The sequence below is a fragment of the Danio aesculapii genome, chromosome 19 (genome assembly GCF_903798145.1).
Source record: "Danio aesculapii chromosome 19, fDanAes4.1, whole genome shotgun sequence".
In the NCBI taxonomy this organism is placed as follows: Eukaryota; Metazoa; Chordata; class Actinopteri; order Cypriniformes; family Danionidae; genus Danio; species Danio aesculapii.
The window spans coordinates 35,060,982-35,086,322 of NC_079453.1; the positions used below are offsets into that span (position 1 = coordinate 35,060,982).

General features: G+C 37.4%; 1 protein-coding gene across 4 annotated transcripts in view; it reads left to right on the top strand.

Moving 5' to 3' along the window:
• runx1t1 (RUNX1 partner transcriptional co-repressor 1) overlaps positions 1–25,341 on the top strand; it is a 90,111-nt gene that overhangs the window by 46,997 nt on the left and 17,773 nt on the right. For all 4 annotated transcript variants that reach the window (XM_056479542.1, XM_056479543.1, XM_056479544.1 and 1 more), the window contains exons 2-5: positions 4,734–4,871; positions 8,155–8,396; positions 11,638–11,727; positions 18,451–18,632. In XM_056479542.1, the coding sequence (XP_056335517.1) occupies positions 4,734–4,871; positions 8,155–8,396; positions 11,638–11,727; positions 18,451–18,632 (652 nt within the window). The remainder of the gene's footprint in view (positions 1–4,733; positions 4,872–8,154; positions 8,397–11,637; positions 11,728–18,450; positions 18,633–25,341) is intronic.

Here is a 25,341-nt window from a genome sequence, read left to right on the forward strand (position 1 = left end):
CATACTGGTTCAGAATAGCTTTCGCACTAGTGCTTGGGCTATTTTATTCATTTCAGGCTTGTGCTGCGGTTCTTGGGAATTATAGTGCCTGGACTTGTCACGTTGTTAACATTTCAAGTTAATAACCGGCCCCATACTGAGATTTTAATGTTGAATCGAGTCACTTTTGCTTTGCCTCGTCCCTTTCACTGACTCAGGAATCTTTCTTTTCTATCAATATGCTTTTGAATGAATATCATAGACCGAATACAGAGATGCCTTATTAAAAATAATTATATGTCACATTGACATTACCTGCGTTGCTTTTTCGCATTAGCCTGTCCATCATCTCTTCATTGTTTATTTTATTTGCTTTTTTAAAAAACATATTTATTTATTTTTGCGTATGCAGAATGGTTAATCTGCACAGGTGTAGGCGTGAAACTGAAGACCCCTGCTGATTTTTCTGTCATTTCTTTTATCGGTAAATGTCTAGCCAAGGCTAAGAAAGATGTATCCGTGCCTGTGTAATATATAAGCTTTGTTTTTAGCACGGTGACTGTTATCAATTGAGAAAAGGATTGAAAGTGAATGGGGAGCAAGTATGGGGCAGATTAAGCCTACACAGACACATATGTTTAGAATCTGGTTCTCACATACAGTCGCAGAGATGCCTTGGGAATGGGAGCCATATGGAGCTGAAATTCCCACCTTTTTTATCTCTTCTGCTTTCCTGTTCAGACTAAGGCTTGTCTAAAATGATTCAACTCTCATTTTAGATCATTCTGCATTGCACACATGGTCAGCAAGACAGTAGCTGATATCCCCAGCTTTGAAGGGTGGTTTGCAGCCATTATGAAACAAGCTGGAAATACAATGGTGAGAAAGAGAAGTGGAAAGACAAGAGCCCCTGCTGTTATCAGAGTCAAAGGGACACCTAAGACAGTTGTAATCAGAAAGTCAGGCTACATATCCCAGACACAGGGCGGCTGCTTGCCCTGACACATAATGTTCCCACAGCTGGTACAACACGTCTGTCTTTATGTAAGAAACAGAGAACGAGGATGCTGCTGGGTCACTAGAGACGATCATACACTCTCAGAAATAAAGGTACAAGAGCTGTCACTGGGGTGGTACCTTTTCAAAAGGTACATATTTGTACCTAAGTGTATATATGGGTACCTCAAAGGTACATAATGCTACCTTAAAATTTCAAGAGGTACACTTTTGTACTTTTAGGAACTAATATGTACCCTTGAGGTATCAATAAGCACCCTTCAAGTACAAATATATACCTTTTGAAAAGTGACAGTGACAGCTCGCGTACTTTTATTTATGAGAGTGTATTGTAGAACAGGTCAAATAGGACTGATAAGTAGAGATGTTCTGATACCCTTTTTTCCCTCCCAATACCAATTTCGAGACCTGAGCTACCAACTACTGAACCAAAACCCAAGTGTGTATCTGTAAAAACAGTTGTGCCATGTATAAATTTACAGAAATTCATTCACGGTGTACTTCATAGTTATTCATCAAACATAAACAAATACATACATTATTATGTAATTTTATTATCAGACATTCAGTAGTATAATTATTTATTGTACTTTACTGAAAGCCTCAGCCACAAATCAAACCCCATAAACTGAAAATAAATTTATTCAAGTTTTACAGTGTAAATGTATAAAAACCAGAGTATAAAGAAATACTAAAAAAAGAATATAAATAATATAGGAAAAAAACCTCTTTGAAACTTTAAATTTCAAACATTTTAAAAATAAAATAGTGTGTTATCGTCTTCTTTTTTTGTTGCACTAACAATTATTGTTGTGGCACAACTTCAGCGGAGAAGAACTGGTTTGCAGTGTTAAGCGAAGCTAACAGGCATATATCTCATTTTAAATGATGGTATCAGATCGGTTTATGGATTTAAATACTCGCTGAGACCAATGTCAGACTTTTTGGAGTATCGGTAAGTATTTCCGATACTAGTATCTGTATCGGAACAACCCTACTGATAAGTCTGAAAGGTAAGCAGGCTTTTAAGGTTCATCGTTACTGCAGCTAAAGGCCACTGTGACCCATCATTAGACATGACCTTCTGGAGTAAACATTATCTAGATGTCATGTTGTGTTCTGGCGTATCTAGGATTTTGAAGCAGAGAAAGCATGCACATGACCTGAAAAAAAAAAGGTTTTTGATTTACTCTATTTCGAGGGCTTTCAACCTTCTATCTTATTATTAAAAACAGTTTTTTAATTAGTGTTAAATGTATTATTAAATTAAAATATTTATTTCCAGGTTTAATGGATTTTAAGTTTATTCATGTATGTGTGTTCAACGTTATTTAATGTTTCTGTTTAGCTCTTGCTTGTGTATTAGTATAAGTAGGGCCAGACAGAATCTGTGGATATTTTTTGCTATTTCTGCAGAGAATTTTGTAAAAATCTGCTGATTTATATGTAATTATTTTTGCAGTATTGTAACTAAAAACTTAATATGTGAAATAAAAAATAATACCTTTTTAACTGTTAATTTATGTTTACAACATCTATCTATCTACTTATTTGGTAAACAAAAGCAAGTCTTTAATGTAATATATCTACTAAAAGACAGAAAATATTACATTATAAACTGTATTGGAAATAAATCAACTGAATATTTTCATATTAGTCAATATTATTACTGAAATTAATTTAAAAACGGAATAAATATAAATTCACAAACATTTATAGACAAGTAAATAAATACTCAATGATGGGCTCAAAATCTGTGGAAAACTGCGAATGGGGCCTACCTGTAAGCCAATGTCATTTATGCAACATTTCTAAAGCTTTACAAATATAAATGTTTCAATTTAATATTTATTTTCATTTGATAAACAAGCAGTTTTAATAGTTATAGTTAACAACAGCATTTGAAGCTATTAGAGCGAAATGGACAATTTTGGGAAAGTCATACTGTAGATGACTAAGCTCTTAAGGCGAGGTACAAGGTGCTATTTCTGATGTTGTACAAGCTCATACACATTTTTTTTCCCCATTGGGAGAAGACACATGGTAATCGTTGATGCTCGTATGGTTGCGGCTTGTACTATGTGAGAGGAACTGAAGCAGAGTGTCTTACAAGCTCCCATTTTTACATTTGAAAAAAGTTCAGAAGACGTCAGCTTGGATTTGTGAGGTGTGTGCGGTTGGAAAAAAAAGTTGATCAATCAGGAGGACAAACTCATTGAACAGCAAGCGCGGTATGATGTGTAATAAATGAGATGATGTGTTCTGTATGCAAGTGTGAGAGAGGCTCTGAAATCAATATTTTCATGCAATTGCTTCAGAATTCACAGGGTCATAAAATAGTGTCATATATCACCGTGTCTGAACGATTTTCACATTAAATTAGTCGTGATGTGTACATGGACATACGATCTTTCCATCAGAATTTGCACCGTATGCTTTACCGCGCTCTCCATCTCTTCCATTGTGATATTTTGCTTTTCAAAAATTTTGTAAATAGAAACTTCAAATTGTTACAAGTAATGGGTTTAGCTATACATGCTAGCGATTTCAATAATATCATGAATCACGTGTCCGCGGGGTCTTAAAAAGTATTAAAAGTTGATAAATCAATTATGAGAAAATTAAAGCCCTTAAAAGGTATTAAAAAGTCTTAATTGCGTTTTTACAAAGTCTTAAATGTTATTCAAGCATTGTCCAAAGTGTTTGACTCCAAAGAAGCATAAATATATTTATTTATTTACGCGATTGATTCGGTTTAGGCCAGGTCCGGCCAAGCTCCATCTGGGTGATGTCGCATAATTTGTGACAAATGCAGAAAGGTGATGTGACGCTCTCCACATGTAGCGAAACCATAAAGCAAAACAGACGGCAAAATGGGAAAATGTAGATTTGCGTACTCCTGGTTGGAGAAAAATTTGTTTAAACAGTGGCTGAAGCCTGTTGCTGAAATTTATTCTTTCAAGGTTTGTTTCTTCCGAGCTCATCTGAGTTCTGTTGCATGGCTGTGCTCCATTGAACTGTTTATTAAGTTAAAGGTTTGATAGTATACTGATTAGAACTTGAAGTGGCGATGAGGTAAAAAATTCTGAGAAGGTCTTTAAAAAGTCTTAAAAAGGTATTGAAATAATTTTTTTTGGATTCCTGCATATACCCTGTTATTAAGGTATGCTATTATTTGCTAGCAAACAATAAATATATTAAAATAATATATTTTAAAAGTCTTGAATAAATTGTAAAAAATGAGCTAACTTTTAAGACCAATTTTATCAGTTTACATTATGCATCCAGCAATGCTTTAAACCACTCAATGACCACAAAGCAACACTGAAGCACGTTGATAGCACGTTTTTCACATGCAAGCATATGTACGGTGAAAATCATCCATCATTGTTATTGTTAGCCATAATCAAGTGTAAAATGGGTTGACTGACTTTCTAATTTGCATGAACGGGGTACTTTAGACATTACATGTGTGTTGGAGATGCCGGCTATCTCTGTGGGGTTCCTCCAGATTTCTGAAACGTTTTAATGAGAGTATTGCCGCTGTCTCTGATCATTTGGGAAATAGGGATGACAGCTGGAATTTGACTGGTGTTACTATCTATGAACTCTCTAAAGGCGTGCGCCGCGTATGTAGCTATGTGTGTATGTCTTACCAGAGCTCAGGTGCTGTGGAGAGGCAGCTGTTGGGATATCACTGAGGTCTCATAAGAACTGTTCTACTTTTTCTTCTGCAGATCGCACTGAGAAGCGCTCCACCATGCCCGACTCACCTGCTGATGTGAAAACACAGTCCAGGTTAACTCCGCCCACCATGCCTCCTCCCCCCACCACACAGGGAGCTCCTAGGACCAGCTCCTTCACCCCTACAGCATGTAAGTACTCATACACACTGCACACGGCTTATGCAATGGCAGCACAGCAGAAGGACAGTGCGTTTGAATAGCACACAAGTATAACGTGTTCAAATGTTTTCATACAGTTTATAGACCTTTTTCTGAGAACACAAAATTACTCATTATGCTTTGGCTGTATGTGCAAGGAGGATGCTTAGAACTTCTGGTCGGCAGCTGATGCGTATAAACAGTCACATCTATTTTACATGCTTTTAACGTCATTGATCTAATACTGCTGTCAATCAGCGCCACCTCCTGGACTGATCATTTAAAATAATGCGATCTAATGGGATGAAAAACAACTTCTGCTAGGCATTTTTCCCTCAAACGTCAAATGGCCAAGTAAATGCAGCATTGTCATTTTTAAAATCACTATTTTCTCTTTTTTTCAAATATACAATGCATCCGCAAAGTATTCATAGCGCTTTACTTTTCTCACATTTTTTTTATGCTACAGCCTTATTCCAAAATGGATTAAATTCATTTATATCCTCAAAATTTTACACACAATACCCCATAATGACAATGTGAAAAAAGAGTTTTTGAAATTGTTGCAAATTTATTAAAGATAAAAAAACCTGAAAAATCACATGTACATAAGTATTCACAGCCTTTGTTCAATACTTTGTTGATGCACCTGATGTTTTTGAATATGATACCACAAGCTTGGCACACCTGTCTTTGGGATTTTTTGCCCATTCCTCTTTGCAGTACCTCTCAAGCTCTATCAGATCGGTAAGCGACGGTGTACAGCCATTTTCAGATCTCTCCAGAGATGTTCAAAAGGATTTTGGTCTGGGCTCTGGCTGGGCCATTCAAGGACATTCGTTGAGTTGATGTGAAGCCACTCCATTGATATTTTGGCAGTGTGCTTTGGGTCATTGTCCTGCTGGAAGATGAACCGTCCCCCCAGTCTGAGGTCAAGAGCATGCCTTTTGGCAAATTCCAGGTGGGGAGTGGCTTCTGTCTGTCCACTCTACCATACAGGCCTGATTGGTGGATTGCTGCACAGATGGTTGTCCTTCTGTAAGGTTCTCCTCTCTCCACAGAATAATGCTGGAGCTCAGACAGAGTGACCATTGGGTTATTGATCACCTCCCTGACTAAGGCCCTTCTCCCCCTATCACTCAGCTTAGATGGCCGGCCAGCTCTAGGAAGAGTCCTGGTGGTTCCAAACATCTTTCACTTACGGATGATGGAGGCCACTGTGCTCACTGGAAATTTCAGAGCAGCAGAAATTTTTCTGTAACCTTCCCCAGCCTTGTGCCTCAAGGTCTACAGACAATTCCTTTGTCTTCATGCTTGGTTTGTGCTTTGACATGCACTGTAAACCCTGGGACCTTATATAGACAGGTGTACACCTTTTTAAATCATGTTCAATCTACTGAATTTACCACAGGTAAACTCCAATTAAGCTTCTGAAACTTCTCAAGAATGATCAGTGGAAACAGAAAGTACCTGAGCTCAATTTAGAGCCTCACAGCAAAGGCTGTGAATACTTCTGTACATGTGATTTTTCAGGATTTGTATTTTTAATAAATTTGCAACCATTTCAAAAACTATTTTTCATATTGTCATTATGGGCTATTGTGTGTAGAATTTTGAGAAAATAAATGGATTTAATACATTTTGGAATAAGGCTGTAACATAAAAAAAAGTGGAAAAAGTGAAGCGCTATGAATAAAAATGCACTGTATTTATTTGTTCTTGTAGTGTGTTTATTATATTTTATTCAGAAACACCATCTGACAAAAGCTTCCCAGTCATTCTAAAATAATGAATCCTTTCTCAATAGTTTTATTCAAATCATCTCTTGAAATTGCTTTCAAATTGCAATAAATGTACAGTAGCAGCAAAACAAAATGTATAGCTATGTCAATTTAAAAGCGATGTGCTCATAGAAACAAAATCAGTACTAAATCAGTTCTGTCTGTGTCCCTGAAATTAATCATTAAGGATGGAAAATAGTATGGGTATTTCAGATCCAGTTTGAGCAGTGCTAAAATAGTGCACTGAAATATAAAATTTTAGCTTTTTCTTGTAAAAATTCCAATCATGCACCACTAGCCTTGTTTTTTAGGTTTTTAGTTTAGTTATAAAACTTTACTTTTGGGTTTTTTAAATATATTCTCGAGACACATACATTTCAGAAATGTCAATGCAACTTTAATGATCAAAATTAATATTTCAAATAATGTACGTTGATAAAGGTCCTTTCTGATGCTCTAGATTACATAAAAAACAAGTGACATACGGTAGCAACATCTAAAAACCAAACACAAATATAGAAACATTAGAAAATCAGAACATAGAAGGATCAAACAATTCAAAGTAAAGCAGTAAAATTATCCAGGGCTTTAAGGCCAGCTGCTTGACTAATCACTCCGATAATCAGTCAGCTTTGAAATTGAAAGAATATGTGGTTTTGCACTCGCCTCATTACAGCCGACATGAGTTCCCCTCGTCTTCTGACCTGCAGATTTTTGCCTCTGCCCGCTGGCTGATGCCACAAAGAGCATCACACATGCCAGCTCAGGGGAGCGCTGGAGTGGCTCGCTATCAAAGCCGTCCGTGCTGCAGCCTCCCAGCACCATGTCAGTGTAATTGAGCAGTGGTGTGCTGTCAACAGCAGTAACACATTCCTCTCTCTGATGTTACATCCCTAAAAACAGATCAGTTGGACTCTGCAATTAGCGCTTATGAAAAAAGAGAGACAAAAAGCAAAGCCGGGTCTGAAGCAATCCGGAGCCTTTTTAAAGGCAGACTCTAATTATACATTCTGAAGGTTTAACAAAGCAAGCGCTTTGATTTCCCCTCCATGTAATTGTTACCAGATGCAGCTCAAGTATCTCGTTTCGGTTCTGTTGGAGGGAGGCCAGGCAAACGAGGCTATCACGCAGCCTAATCTCATTAGAGAGACGTTGATTCCAAGCTGCATCCCTCTGCTGCGTATGTTTCTCATCGTGGCGCGGGGGGCACTCGACCACATGTATTCTCCTCCTCTGGACTTAATGTGTCTGATGTATGGATGCAGCTTCCTTCTCAGAGCTGCTGTGGCTGATTCAAAACAAATGCTCCACTGTCATAAGAGCCTCATTCAAGCTCTGTCAGTCAATTTTGACAGCTTTCATTTTGAGGAATGTTCCTGACAGTGTTTAATATGAATCTTTAGGGTTTAGAATCTTTCAATGTGCTCCAGTTAAAAATAGATGGCAATGTTCTCTTTGTGGTGTGTAGAAATAATCATCGTTCTGTTTTCCAGTAACGAATGGCACCAGTCACTCTCCCACTGCACTGAATGGAGCTCCATCTCCACCCAATGGCTTCAGCAATGGGCCTTCGTCATCATCTTCTTCCTCGCTGGCCAATCAACAGCTGCCACCAGCCTGTGGCGCAAGGCAGCTGAGCAAGCTCAAACGCTTCCTCACAACACTACAGCAATTCGGCAATGACATCTCGCCTGAGATTGGAGAACGAGTTCGCACGCTGGTCTTAGGACTTGTGGTAAGTTTGTAGTCGCAAACCAGATCTGTTTGTGACTGATGTTGGTTTGAAATCAAAATTCATCCTGCCTAATTTATGATTGAAAACCGTTTATTCATGCATTTGTTTTATCTTTATCAAAATGTCTTCATGTAAAATAGCAGTCTACAATGTTTCCTCTAGGATTTTCTCCAGCTGTAGTGGCAGGCCTTTTACACAGATCTTCCAACTACCAGTGGTGTTATTTCAATGACAAATGTCGGTGAGCGTGGTATAGGACTGTGCGATTTAATCGAAATCTAATTGCTTTTGTGTTTTGAAAAGTTGAGATTAGCTAATCGCTGAGCAAATGTGGGACTGCCGCCTGTGTGACAGTCTTACTAGCTAATTGAGTGAGCACACTTTTGTTCTGCCCAATCAAAATTGCACAACCAAACTATGCGGATCGCCTACAATAAAACAAACAAACAAAAAAGTGTGGGATGATGGCGTCTGCCACTTCAGAAGCATTCATAGATGAATAATATAAAAAAATAACATTACATGGGTAAAATGGGAATATCTTGCTTTCGAAGTCACAGACACCAAACAAAAACAGGTCATTTGTAAGAGCTGTCGCAGAATTGTTGCCAGAGCACAAGGAAATACAACAACCAGCGCTTAAAAAAGCACCACAGGTGACTATATGAGGAGTGTATTGCTAAAAAGTCAACTAAAAGTATTGCCAGTGACGCTCAATCTAGTAGCTAGCAACAGCAAAGTTGAAAACTAAGCTAAGGACACAGTGCCTTTTAATGCAGTGACCAAAGAGGGATTTAAAAACCTCTTTCAAATGCTGGAAAGGAGATATACACTTCCGCCTCACACATATTTTTGCCATTTTGCAGTAATACAGCTGTACGTTGAATGTCGTGATATAGCATCTATGATAATTTTTTTGTTTTTAGACAATATAAGCTACAGAAAGCAATGTTAGTTTTGCTGAGTGTTCTGTATTTTTATGATTGTTATTTTTTTGTTTTTATAATAATCTACACTATCTCCCTAATTTGATGTAAGGTCATTTTATTTGTGTTTACTGTTTGCTCTAAAGAAAAATGAGTGTTTCATTTCTGAATATTTAAAAAACAAATTTGAATAAATGTTGGCTTAAGTTAATATCTTTACAGTTCCATTTTAACTAATACTCACTGCATTTTAGCAGTAAGAAGCTACGATACAGATTATTGAGCTCAATCTTGACTACAAAATTAAATCGCAAATCAAATCGAAATCGCAATATCTGTTAAAAAATCACCATTAGATATTTTCCCCAAATCGCACAGCCCTAGCGTGGTATTACAAGTCGAGATCGCAATCATGTAATACGAGCATGCAAACAGGAGCAAAGAATTTAATTGGTTTGAAACCAAATGTCTAATAAATGTCAAATGTCAAACTAACTGTACCGCAGTCGTTTACTGAACGAGGATGTCTCCAACATTCATTAGATTTGCAAGGAATATTTACAGTATGAATGTCTTCAATAGACCTACAGAATGACATTGAAGCATCCTGAAGTAAAGTGAAACGGCTATAAACTCCAGCAAGATTCAGTCATTGTATAAATTATGTCAAAATATAATTATGAAAACTGTGTTCATCATAACTATAAGCTACATCATGATTGCTGGCCTCACGCATCACGCACCTGTCAGTCTGTCAGTCAGTCAGCATGTCACCTTAAAGGGTTAAACAAACATCGCACAGCACTGCTACGATTACAGAAAAGTTTGCTCTGTTATAATTCACTTACCTTTTAATATGTTTTGGTGCAATTATAACCCGCTATTAAAAAAAAACAACAACGACTGAATGTTTTGAATGAGAAACTGTAATGTAGCCATGGCAGGAATGAATTTGGTGTGGCGCCCCGCCATGAAAGAATGAATGTAGCGGAAACCATGGCAGACATGTCTCTGGTGATATTTAGCAGACGTCTTCATTCATTTATTTAGCTTAAACTACACACTCTCTCCCGTTTTTGAATGCCAGTCCAATTTCTGTTCTGATAATGGGTTTCGCTCAGATGTTTGTTGCAATATGGAATAAAAAAAATAAAATAGATAAGGGCAAGGATTTTCTAACAAACAGTAGCTTACGTATTCTCAAAAGTTTACACAAGAAAAATTTATTTATTTAGCCACCAAAAAGGTTTTGCCAAGAAATCTTGTTTTTCTTTCAGCATAGAAAGGCTTGTCAACGACAAATCAAACAGAATGCTTTTGTAGCTAAGGATAGCAACAAAACTGTGAAAAAAAATCCACTTGACAAGATGTGCAGCATAAGCTGCACCGCGGCGTTATTTTCGCTAATATGTAGTTATGGAATAAACAAAGGCGAAATAGCAGCTTGTACTAGAGGAGGGCTGCTTTAATTAGCCATTCCAAAGGAAAGCTCTTTTTTTCAGCGGGCATTTGTTTATTTTTTGCTGTGTCTACATGCAGAGGCTTCCTTGTGTCCCCTTGGCTTCCGTGGCTCTTTTTAATTCGCTCCCCACTCTGCCTTATTGAAAAGAGTGACACACTTAATTAGCGCCGCCGATGCTGGAGAAAAGCTCAGGAGGCTTTCTGGCTGTCAAAACAGGCCGCTGCAATCTGGCCGAACAGATGTAAGCCTAATGTAACAAAATTCAGGTCTGGGAAATGAGGGGAGAAAAAAAAAAAAGCCTGTGTATTTTTCTCAAATGTATGACTCCCTGCTCTCTTTCCCATCTTTCCTTCCACTGACTCTCTTGAAAATAACATCTAGAAAATTGAAAATGGTGTCCTATCAGTCTGTTAAAAGATGATAGAGCAGAAAGAAGGAGAAATCCAAATGAATCATTTCTCCTTTTTTACACTTTAACAGGGGTGAGATATATGTCAGTTTGGTAGCAAAACAAGACACGTTTTTTGTTAAAGGCGCATATCTTCTGTGTGCCTTCTGATGTTTATGCCATGTTTTATCTCGCGGAGCAAGCTGTACATTGTTATGCTGCATCTGTAGTTGTGTTTGTGCATGTGTTTGTTGACGCAACGATGATGCGGTCAGCACATGCCGCCAGATCAAACTTCCCCATACTAGGCCTTTCACCGCAGCCATCCATATGACTCCCATTACAGTCTTCAAATCATTCAATCTTCAGCAGGATATAGTTTTGCCTCCAATAAGTAATATTATCACATAATGTTTTCCACATGTATTCATGCATGCACCCTCTTTTTTTCCTCTCTCCCTGCAGAACTCCACTCTAACCATTGAGGAATTTCACTCCAAACTGCAAGAAGCGACCAACTTCCCACTCCGACCGTTTGTCATCCCATTTCTAAAGGTATTGCTCAATAAAGAAATCTGGGATGCATTTAAACAACTGAAGCACAGATACATATTTCTCTAAGCTATTGATTTTTTCATCTCTCATTTTTAAATGGATATCTAATGAGCAAAGAGACATCAGGTTTCTTGATCAATTGGACTATTTTTTAGAATTGGAATTACATAATGTCATGTGAATCTAACAGCACCATAAGGTCCCGTCCTACAGCACAATGTGTCTATTTATTCCCATGTGTCGATGGAATCCCTTGTTCTGCTGTCGATTTTCTCACACACTGAATTTGGGAGGGCAGGCCACATCTGAAAGCATTACCACAGTAAGACGATCTGTTGTCTGGGAGAATATCAACCTTTGCCCTCCCTGCCGCCCATTTGTCACTGCGACCCTTATTTCATTACAGTTAAATGTGTCTGTGGGCCTGTTTATGTTGGAGCACTTAACACGAACCGTTCAAATAAACACTCGGCGTATTATTCTTTCGACGAAGGGAAGTATTTCAGTTACACATGGCACATTTTTGTATTGGAGATTAAAACGATTGTAGCCTGCAGAGCGAACGCGCAGTTTGCTAATTTATGACATATGTAGCAAATAGACAGCAGAGCTTGATAGAGATTAAATTCTCATGAGCTTTGATCCATATGCTGACGGCTGTATCCATCCAGCCTCAATCGTTAGCCATTCGTTTTCATCTGCTTGTAAGTGACAGCTATTACAAACGCCGCACCAACCTACCCGTTCGCCTCCCTCTTTGTCTAACCTTCACCCCCTCCTCCCCCTGTTTTCCATCTTTCTCTTGCTCTTAGTTTTCCTTTTTCGCCCTTTCCATGATAATGAAATAAGCAACTGGTGGAGATGGATCAAATCTGTCCCGGGTCGCAAAGAATTCTGGCCCAGATTTGACATAAGCTTGCACAGGAGGCATTCATTCAGCACTGGGATGCAGCATGTGGGCTAAACATGGCCCAGGTTTGACAGAGGTGGCACCGTCTTTAAGGCGGCACACAAGATTTGGGCCAGATTTTAAATGTAGGATTTGGCCCAGATTTTAAACATTGATATGTGGGCTACATAAGTTTGGGCTGTCTTGACCCACATTTAAAATACATTCAAATTATTTTTGAGTAAAGAAAACAATTCTACCAATCAGGTCGCTTTGAGAAAAAGCACGTTCATAGTGTGCCCTTAAGCCTGGTTTATACTCAATGCTTTCGCTTAAGTGTGCGCGGCGAATGTGACGTCATCGCGATGTTTGCAGATGTTTGCTTTGGATGCGCGTGACATAATTTCAGCTGGCGGTGTGCACAAAACTTTTTTTTTTTGAGACTCGAGCAAACAGTTTGTGTAGCACCGTGTTTGATTTGAATTGAATATGAATCACTTTGTCTGAAACAGGCACGACTGTACAGACATCTTTATGATCCGTCCATGCGTGATCATCATACACTGTTAAACCCAAAAAGTTAAGGTAACTCAAACCATTTGAGGAAACCGATTGCAACAAACCATTTTAGTTTAAAAACTAATCCTTATGAGGACTGTGAACTTAATCCATATGAGTAAACAAAGCAATTTGAGCACAGTAAAACCCAATAAATAAAGAGAACTCAAACCAACTGAGTTAAGTTAAGAAGTTAAAGCAACTCAAACCATTTGAGGAAACTGATCATTACAAACCATTTGAGTTAAAAAAAAGCTACTGAGTACTGTAAACTTACTTCATTTAAATTGAAATAATGAGCTTTTTAATTAATTTGTTACCTTCAACACTGAGTTCAAAACTCTTTTCAAATGAGTAAAATTAACTTTTAGTAAATTTTGAGTTAACTAAACTCATTTATTTGATAAAGTTGACTGAGGGTTTTACAGTGAAGGAATAACTAGATGACCTATAATTCTTGGCTTGAAATTGCTACAGCAGTGGGAAAGGAAAAGGGGTTTTGTAAGAGTTTGTAAAAACATGAGGGATAAGTTTGTAAAAGCCAAAACAGATTAATTAATTACTGAAGTATGTTTTTTCACCATTTATTTTGAATTTAAAATAATTGAATAGTTACAAAACTATAATTGAGGAACAAATTATTTATTTGATAACTGAAAAAGAATATTTGAACCTATCAGTTTAAAAATACTGAGGCCCTGTTTTTTTGTTTTTTTACTTAATTGATGATAAGGGTTTATCCTTTCTATAATAAAAAAATGTGCAACCCATGTTCTGTTGTTATTAATATTTTAATAAACTTAAATAGGTAGAACTGTCCGAGATATGAACAAAAAATCTTTATAATAATTAAAATAATTGATAAAAATAATTAGTTAAAAAGTCTTGAATGAGTATGGATGTTTCCCAGTGATGGGTTGCAGCTGGAAGGGCATCCGCTGCGTAAAACAAATGCTGGATAAGTTGGCGGTTCATTTCACTGTGGCGACCCCAGAATAATAAAGGGACTAAGCCGAAAAGAAAATGAATGAATGAAATCTTGAATGATAGTAATGATATGACGTAGTTCTGGAAATTTCCTACTTCTATGGTAATCCGTCTGATTTTATGGTGGGTTTCTTTTAACCTACCCCTGTCGTTTTAAAGAAGATTACAATGGCGAAAGTGTCAAGTATAAAAGCCTCGTCTGTTTCATGAGGTGCACACACAGTCAGGTCCGTAATGCGGCGCCAGGAAGAAGTATAAATCAGGCTCAAAGCACAATGCTTCATGGGTTTATCAATTTCATTGCAATCGTGACACACCAACCTATCTGGCCCATTTCAGGCCCAGTTAGTCAACCTGGCTAAGACTTGACCCAGATATGGTCCATGTTTGGCTCTTGTCTGGAAGCCAGACTTGGTCCAGTCATGTACTGTAATTCACTGCGGCATGCAAAACCTGATTGTGTGGGCCAGAGCTGGGCCAGAGAAACTATGTGGGGTGTTGTTTACTCCATTAGGCTACGATGGAAAGGAGTCTGTCATTTTGATGGGTTCTCCGTTCTCGTGGCGCCCCATTTGAAGGCATTTCATCTCGTCCACTGCTTGTCCTGCTGTAGAAATTGGTCCCATTAGGGGTTGTGGCGGTCACTGCATAAAAGTGAACAGGAAAACTTCCCTGACTCGCTCAACTCCACACCATATGGTTACTGTATCATCCAGTCAGGAGGGGTGGTATCAAAGATGCAACTTGTGTTTTTTTTTCCTCGCTCCCTCTTTCCCTCTCGTCTAATTTTAGTGGTTTTCCTCAAAGGAGCCTTTAATGACAAATACCATATGGCTGTGGGAACAGGGGCTTTTAAAAGTGTGCAGAAGCGCAGCTGCAACAATGTGCATTAGCAGCGTTTTTTCATTAGGCTAATGTTGTCTAGCGACCCTCCCGTCAGAGTTGGGTTTTGCGGGGAAGTGTTTACAGGAAGGGCATAGTGCATCACGCTAATGATGTAATCCAAATTCGACGCCAGCTGACGGCCTTTCTGCTGATGGCTTTTGTTTACGATTTTCTCTAAATGGATTCCTTGTCAGATGAATTTGTAATATTTAGTCGCCGTTTCGTTCAGCAGGCTCCATAAAGCCTGTAAGCACATGTGTTCCTCTGTGGCTCCGTGCCTCATTGCTCAGAGACGTACTCAGCGTGACATAGTCGGCGCTTCACCACATGCTAGCAGTGCAGAGGAAGCGAGGATTACATATACGTGGCAAACTGCTTTGCGGCTTGTGTTTGATATGCTGGTTTCCAACTAACTGTGTGCTAATGGACCACACAGGAGCTGGAGAACACACTCGGATGTAAGCGAAGCACAGGTTGGATTATTGCGTGTTTGTAAACCTTTAGAATTAAAAAATCGATGACGATAAACAATAAGATTATAGGTTTTACCTTCATTATCTGAAATTATTTTAAACAAAGCTGTGAGCAGCACAATAAACTGCAGTAAAAAATAGTATAAAATGAAAGGAATTGGCAGATATTAATTTAAGTCTAATCTTAATAAATAATTAAGTAAACCTATACTGGCCCAATCAGATTGTTTCAGATTTTTACTTGCCCTGCCAAAATTTTCACTGGCCCCACCAAAAAAAAAAAAAAGTTAATAGCTATTCCTGTATACATAGACTTTTTATTCAGCTTAACACAATGCAATTGTGATGTAACTATATATATATATATATATATATATATATATATATATATATATATATATATATATATATATATATATACATACACAGTTAAAGTCAGAATTATTAGCCCTCCTGAATTTTTAGCCCCCCTGTTTATTTTTTCACCTACTTTGTTTAATGGATTTTGTTCAGCACATTTCTAAACATAACAGTTTTTATAACTCATTTCTAATAACTGATTTATTTTAATCTTTGCCATGATGACAATAAATAATATTTTACTAGATGTTTTTCAAGACACTTCTATAGAGCTTAAAGTGACATTTAAAGGCTTAACTAGGCTAATTAGGCAGGTTAGGGTAATTAGGCAAGTTTTTGTATAACAAAGGTTTGTTCTGTTGACTACCTAAAAATATATAGCTTAAAGAGGCTAATAATTTTGTCCTTAAAATGGTGTTTAAAAAATTCAAAACTGCTTTTATTCTAGCCAAAATAAAACAAATAAGAATTTTTCCAGAAGAAAAAATATTATCAGACATACTGTGAAAATTTCCTTGCTCTGTTAAACATCATTTGGGAAATATAAATTTTTTTTTTTAAATCAAAGGGGGTCTAGTAATTCTGACTTCAAATGTATATATATAATTTTATAAGCGAAAATGTGCACTTTCATTTTGACACCCACAGACATCGTCACCAAATATAAATCAGAGTGGTACGACTTTCTTATACATAGCCTCATTTCAGTTGTCAAGTTTTGTAAAAGTCTATCTATTGAATTAATCAATCTATTAAAAAAAACGTTGGCTAGAATTATGCATTATAGGCTTAAAGTATAGAGAGAAATAACAGATGAAGCGAGACTGCAGTCAGATCATGAAGCAGATCAATGTTGATTTTTCTTTCGAGGTGTCAGTGCAGAAATAAACAAAACAATAGGTCTAATACAACATATTATAAGATTAAAATATGGAAAAAATATCAGATGGTCATTTCTGTCAATTTTCCTAGCGGATAAACAGCACTCAGTAAAATTTCAGCATGCTTTCACTTTCGTATTCGACATGAAATGCACATTTACTGGTAGGACTGACATCCCGCCCTACTTATATTTCTCTCTTCGTATAGCTGTTTATATGGCTATTACATAACCATAACATACTGTGGTATAGCCTAGTTCGTCAGTTCATTGGATCTTTTTGATTTCTCACTACAATCAATCTGCTCCAAGTTCATTTCAATTGAGCCAAGACCACCTCATTCAGGAGATCTCGGACAGATTGGTTTGGCAAGGATGCGAGTGCGATTGCGGGATTCAAATATACCAAATGAACTGCGCTAACTCCAAAACAAATGTCTAGGTGTGAAAGCAACCTATTTGCACGCAATTCACAAACAGTCAGAAATTAAACTTTAGTGACAAGGCAGCACTAGCCCGATCGGGCCAGTAACAATTCTGTCTATTGTCCCGAATGTCTCGCACACTGGCCCCAAAGCATTGAGCAGTCCTTATTGTCGAGCCCTCACCTGTATGTAATTGTTTCCATATTCATATAGGAAAGCAACAGAAAAATACAGAGTAAGGAAATAATCTTTGCATTGTACATTATGCAGCACTTGAGCAGCCGCTGTATGTAAACTCTCACTAACTTCCACGTCTATTTAAACGAAAGTCTGAGGTCACTGAAGGTCAAAGCATTTTCACTGGCCTCTGGTAATTATCTTCCTAAACTACTAACAGACCATTGCCTCATACAGCTGGCAACCAGGAGGTCCTTTATAAACAATCTGCACCATTATCATCATTAAAACTAATCAAAATAACTTTTATTTATTTACATTCTCTGCATCTCACATTTGAGATTTTCTCCATTTAGTCTGCATCATGACCAGCGGCTGCTTTTTTTGTCACCACACTTTCTGTTTTAAAAGTCTTTGCTTTCATTGTGCTTCAGTATTCAATCAACAAGCTGCTTCTAATTTTAGCCATTACATCACTGAAAAGGCACACTGTGGGAGTACTCAAGTATATTCCAGAGCTGAAAAGATGTCTGATTATAGTCTTAGATCAGAGTCAGAGGCCAGAGAAAAAGAAAGAAAACAGAGATGAAGACAGCACAGGAAAAAAAGAGAAAATAGACATCATCCTCCAACCAACACCTTGTGCTGTTTAGATGCAGCAGTAGTCCAACTGTTGCTGGATGGGGATTCACAAAACCTTTCATCTGCCGTGAAAATGCTCCTCGGTGTGTCTTTGAAGTGGCAAGGCCTCCGAGTGCTTTCGGAGAAAGCCAAGCCAGCTAGTAATCATGACGGAGATGCAGAGGAAATGAGACAGAAAGAAAGCGAGCATTTCCCCCCTCCAAAACCATCTGCTTTGAAGATGTCACTTTCTGTGTTGACCATGATTGCTTATATCAAGGGCCCAGGGCACTAATGCATGTTTTAGGTCACAATAGAGTGCTGCTCGAAACGCTGCCAGAGTGTCTTTATTTTGGAAGAATGTACCTGTAATGATAATAATGAGTAAACAAAAAAGCGGTGTTTAGAGCCTCTGGCTGCGGACAGCTTCATAGTGCTGCACAACCTGATCGCCATCTCCCCCTACAGGCCAATCTGCCGCTATTGCAGAGGGAACTGGTGCACTGTGCACGGCTGGCCAAGCAGAACCCGGCTCAATATCTGGCCCAACATGAGCAGCTCCTGCTGGACACAAGCACCACGTCGCCCGTTGACTCGTCTGAACTCTTGATGGACGTCAACGAGAATGGCAAGAGAAGAACGCCTGACAGGTGAGGCCAACTTTAAACCAGCATCACTGGCAATCAGTCTTGTAGTTTTGTTGGCATTTAGCCAATCGCACTGTATTTCTGCTTGCACCTGCAGGTTTTTTCTTTATAAATTACCAGCGCAATATAATTTATGCAGTTCTAGAAAAATATGGAGGAAGGTACATAACATAAATGAACACTAATATTACAGTTGAAGTCAGAATTATTAGCCCTCCTGAATTATTAGCCCCCTAATATTTTATATAATTTCCCCAATTTCTGTTTAACGGAAAGAAGATTTGTTCAATGCATTTCTAAACATAATAGCTTTAATAACTCATCTCTAATAACTGATTTATTTTATCTTTGCCAGGATGACTGCACATCATATTTTACTAGATATTTTTCAAGATATTCGTATTCAGCTTAAAGTGACATTTTAAAGGCTTCACTTAACTTAGGTTAAATAGGCAAGTTAGGGTAACTAGGAAAGTTATTGAATAACAATGGTTTGTTCTGTAGACAATCAAAAAAACACCCATCAGATTACATCTGATATATCCCATCCTCTTTTTGCTTCATTTCAAATCCTTCCCTCGGGACCTCGGTATAGGCTCTCTTTGGCAAGGACCAACAGATTAAAATTGTCATTTGTTCCTTGTGCGGTTGATTTGCTGAATTTTAATGGGAGGAGGTATTTGCTGTTTTTAGTACTATTAATGCTGTTTAATGTTTGTCTTAAGTGTATGATATATGTGTTGTAAATCTATTACGCTGCAGAACAAATCATCACAAAAGGGGACAATAAAGTTTACAGTATAAGAAAAGATATTTTGCCTAAGGGGGCTTATAATTTTGACGTTAAAATGTTTTTTAAAATAAATTAAAACTGCTTTTATTCTATAGCGGAAATAAAACAAATAAGAATTTCTTCAGAAGAAAAAATATTACTGGAAATACTGTGAAAAATTTCTTGCTCTGTTAAACATTTTCATTTGGGAAATATTTGAAATTGGAAAAAAAAAGTTTACAGGGCTAATAAATTTGACTTTAATTGTGTTTCTCAGATTCTCAGACATGAACTAATTCATGTTTATAAACCAAATTTCATTAAACTGACTGTGGATATTATATTTAAATTAAAATATTTAAAGTAGCTAATTTAAATAACTAAATTAACAACAACAACAACAGCTCTAAAAGGAATTTAAAACATTTACAATCAATGACAATCTCTCTCAAGCTGCTCTCGGGTCAGCCAGCTTTCCATATGGTTGAGCCTGTATATTGAATGAAGAGCTCACAGTAATTAAAATACTTTTGGAACTATGATGAAAATCAAACTATTGTAAACTGTTTAGACATAACTGTGTGTATGTATAGTGTGTCCACAGTCATATTGGAGTGATTTAAACCCAAGTTTAACCTCACAAGTCTCTTTTTTTAAATTTTCTGAAGGTAAAATAGGATCCAAATCCCAGTGATTTTACTGCTTGATTGTACTGCAAACAGCACTTGTGTGAGACTCATCATTTCAGAAAGGCTTGAATAAATTACACCACAAATACATGAAAAAAACTTGCTTGCTATTTTTGATCAATGAACTGTATTTCAGCTTCATCCTAGTCGATCTCTATCACTGTTTATCTGACGTAACGCATGATGAGAAGCAGACGCACATGTAGAAACGGTGGGCGGGGAGAAGCAGCTCATTTGCATTTAAAGCCACAGGTTACAAAAACAGCTACACTATACTCAGCCAAAAAAATGGGCAAATTCTGGAGGCTATAATAAATGAGGTATAATGAGCTGAAACTTTACAGACACATTCTGGAGACACCAAAAGCTTATCTTATAAATCTTGTAAAAGAGGTGAAATAGGCGCCCTTTAATAGAGCGTTTGTTTGGTAGCGCGTGCACTTTAAGCACCTAAAAATATATGGACTAGGAACACAAGTTTGTTAAACAGCTGGAGCTATGTAGAAATATCGCAGCCGCTTATGAGTGTCTGTATTGTCACGCGTCATTTGGATTCTCATCCTTTAATGGAGCAGAACCTGGAGGAACCAGACACATCTGGAGAATTCTGCTCGATTCTTTGGAGACTTCCTGTTGAGATGAACACGAACTAGCCGAGTAAAACCAGAGCAGTGCTACATATCTGCTGTGGACTGTGAGAGACGATATAAAAGATACATATATATATATATCAATTCACTCCCAGGAGCTTAGAATTATTTCCTCCTTTCAGTGAAGAAATATAATTTTTAATACGCTATCTTGTATGAATACATATCAGCTCAGGTCCCTGTGGTTATTAGAGAAGTATATACAGCTCTCTCTTTTTCTTATTCTTTCTATCTATCTTTTTTTTTTATGTAATACCTGCATTTTTTGCGTGAGCTCTAAAGCATGGCTAGGTGAGCCTGGGGACATGGCTGATAACACATACAGATGAGACTCAGCTCAGATACGGCTGGCTAAGCGCTTCTGTTTCTGCTTAGCTCGGCTCGGCTCAACTCGACTCTCCGGGCTCAGAATGAGGAGGGTGAAAGAGAGAGAGAAAGCAATATTGGAATTTGAAAGGGAGCTATGCTGTCTTTAATCACAGAGCACAATGTACGGTCACTTCGGTCTGATTAATATCAAAGGAATCGGGAAACTACAGCTATGGAAAGGAGTGCACCCCACAACGCATTCTTAGTGCGCTCTCCTCATTTAGAAGAGAAATGCGTGGCGAGACTTATTTGAATAAAATATTCCATTGTGCCACACTACCCCTATATCTTTGAAACCCACATGCACACACACAAGCACACACACACACGCACACAAAAAGGTGAATTCGAAATGAGGTTCAGATTCAGTTCACAGCTTTCAGTGATCCCCAAAAGGCTTTCTAAACTGAGGGAAATTAAGACGTTAGCTGGGATTTTAAAATGCTTACATTCAAAACTGGCAGTGGGATCTTACTTGTGTAGAGTAGTGAAACAATTTTGAAATTAGTATAAAAGGTTTTTAAAAGCTTCATATACTATTATAATACACACTTATTATTATCAAAAATGCAATAAAAGAGTAATGTTGTAAAAGAATATATTTTTTAAATGAATATTAAAATATACAATATATATACAGTTGAAATTAGATTTATTAGACCCCCTTTGAAATTTATTTCTTTTTTAAATATTTCCCAAATGACGTTTAATAGAGCAAGGAAATTTTCACAGTATGTCTGATAATATTTTTTCTTCTGGAGAAAGTCTTATTGGTTTTATTTCATTATTTATTTTATTATAAGTTTTTTAAAAAACATTTTAATGTCAAATTTATGAGCCTCTTTAAGCTATATATTTTTTCAATAGTCTACAGCAGGGGTTTTCAAACTGTGGGGTGCACCTATTAAGGGGGGTGCGAGACATTGAGGTGTGCACTCGAGTAAATTATGATGACGAATTTTATGTGACGATTTTTTATCTATCAGGCACATATAGAGTTAATACCTCATATGCAAATAAAATGGAGCGGGTGCTTTTTAGAAGGATGGTGAATACACCGGTCACACCGGTAAGCTGTCTGAAAAACAAGTGCCATTCTGAATCAAATCAGCAGGATGCCCTTCTGGATCTTTCACTAACTTTGAAGACACTACTGACTACGTTTACATGGACGTAAGTAATGTAGTTATTTGCCTTAATATACAATAATATAATTAAGGTGTTTACGTGAAGTGCTTTCATGTAAGAGTTTCCTGTCATTTTTGGTGACTTTAACTGCAGTTCGGCAGTTTCACCTTCACTCATGAACATGTATGCCCCCGTGACAAACTGGGGTATTAGACGCAAATAGGGAGTAAGGACTGGTGGAAGTGTTATGGAATTTAATAACGCACGCCAAATGGAAAGAAAAAACTTCCGCATTTCAGGGTGTGTGTGTGTGTGTGTGTGTGCGTGCGTGCGCGCACTGTGCGGTCCTTCTCTAACAGCCACATGTGTGGATCTTGTCAGAAAATATGGCGAAAAGTCCTACATGACGGTAATAGTTTGATTGTGGCGAGTGAAATTTGCCAAACTTGGGGGGGGATCCTAAAAGTTTAAAAACCCCTGGTCTACAGAACAAACCATCGTTATACAATGACTTGCCTAATTACTCTAACCTGCCTAGTTAACCTAATTAACCTAGTTAAGCCTTGAAATGTCACTTTAAGCTGTATAGAAGTGTCTGGAAAAATATCTAGTAAAATATTAAGTACTGTCTTCATGGCAAAGATAAAATAAATCAGTTGATAGAAATGAGTTATGAAAACTATTATGTTTAGAAATGTGTTGAAAAAATCCTCTCTCCGTTAAACAAATTGGGGAAAAAATAGGGGGGGGGGGGGGGGTGTGATAATTCAGGGGAGCTAATAATTCTGACTTCAACTGTATTTATTTTATTTAAAAACATTATTTATTCCAGTCTTCAATGTATGACTTCTCAAAATTACTCCAGTGTTTTTGTAAAAAATAAAAAATCAGGATTCCGTATTGAATGCAATATTTAAATAACTTACAGCTATTTACACTCCAACTTCTTTTCTACATTTTATCTTAATGCAATCTCTACATTTGAAATGATTAGTTTTCATAAAATGAATTTACAACTAAAAATAATGCATGCATTTTTATATATAAATTTGACTGCTGGTTTGCTCAGTGATTAAGGGTGGTGGACAAATTTGTGCAGATGTAATTACATATATTATTACAATAATGCAATGTTGTGTAATAATAATATTAAAAAATATTATTATTACACAACATTGCATTATTGTAATGATATTACATTTTTTATATATTAAATAATGTTTCATTACGTTAAAGTTTTATTTGACTCTCCTCATACAAACTATGATAGAAAACAACGTTATATATAGTTTATAGGTATAATTGATACTTTTAGATATTTATTGTGGCCCCTCAGATTTCTGGGGCCCTAAGCAGGCTGCTTACCTCGCTTATTGGTTAAATCTGCCCGTTTGTGCATATACATTAGATTAGTTAGTACTGAAGCCAAATCTGGAGCTAATCTAATAAAATAACTTAACGGCCCAAAATTAGTACACAATTGATATGTTATAGAAAAATATTAAATACAAATTTTAAAAAGAGGAAAAATCAAAAGAAGCAAAAAAAAAAAAAAATAATAATTCATTTTCACAATGGGGTGTACTCAATGCTGAGCGCTGTATATGTCTTTACAGTTACTTCTGATCAGTTTAATTAAATAATGCCGAATATAGATACTTACTTTTCTTTGTGATTTAAAAAATTCAAATTATAACTTTTGTTCATAAAATGCCTTCAGACATTTTGATTTTATATTAAATATATTAATTTAAATTTAAATAAATAAATGGGGAGGAGAAAAGACTATTAAAAAGAATTTTGGGAAGGCAGCACAGTGGTTCAGTGGTTAGCACTGTTGCCTCAAGGCAAGAAGGTCCCTGGTTCAGGCATGGGCATTATCAGTGGTTATCAGCTGATAGATATGGGCCAGTAGGGGACTTCTGTGCCTACTGGTAGGCTCAGAAGGCTGTTATCACCCATGCGCATCATGGCTAATCAGCTATAGATCACACACAGCTGCAGCCGGAAGTTAACAAGAATCATTTATATTATTTATTCAATTTCCCATTAATTGCATTTTATTAAGGTCTACCCCCTACCCCATCCCTAAACCTAACCATCACAATAATATAAAAACTGATTTGGATAGCTGATTAATCATGTGGATGGAAGGTAACAGCCTTCTGAGCCTTTCAATGGGCGCAGAAGGCTCCTACTAGCCCATATCTATCAGCTGATAACCACTGATAACGGCCATTTAATCTAATGATAACATTCGAAGTGGATAGGTTTGAGTCCCAGCTGGGCCAGTCGGCATTTCTGTCTGGAGTTTGCATGTTCTTTCCATGTTCGTGTAGGTTTCCTCCCGGTTCTCCAGTTTCCCCCACAGTCCAAAGACATGTGCTATAGGTGAATTGAATAAACTAAAATTGGCTGGAGTGTACGAGTGTGTGTGAGTAAATGAGTGTGTATGGGTGTTTCCCAGTACTAAGTTTCGGCTGGAAGGGCATCCGCTATGTAAAGCATTTTCTAGACTAGTTGGCGGTTCATTCCGCTGTGGCGACCTCTGTAATGGGGACTAATGAATGAATATTTTGTGGAAATTGTGGAATTTTTATGTGTGAGACACATGAAAATCACACTGTGTCTGAATCAGAAACACAAGTTCACGAAGAATGAATATAATTAGAATCAGTATTAAAATGTATGAGACTGGGGTAAAATAAAGGCAGCTGTGTTTAGAGGTGTGGGTGGAGGAGAGAGGTTGCATTGAGGAGCATATGGACGGTGATGGATGCGCATTAGCAGCTCATAAAAGCAGCTCATTAGGAAGTTCAGTCTCTTTCAGAGGTAACCAAGGGACAACTGCCTCACAACACACACACACACACCACAAGTACCTGCATCTGCAAACACCTGGATCTGTGACACATGAAAGTGAAGGGCAGAGCAATGTGAAAGCCCCAGGGTTTAGGTGTGTTGCTGAGTGAGTCCTGTAAGTGCATGTCTCTTATGGTCCTCGTGTGCTCTGTCAAGACCTCCTTTTACTGACAACAAAGAGCTTGACGGAGTCATAGAAGCTGTTTTTCTACTTAGCACATTAGATGACAGACTCTTACTGC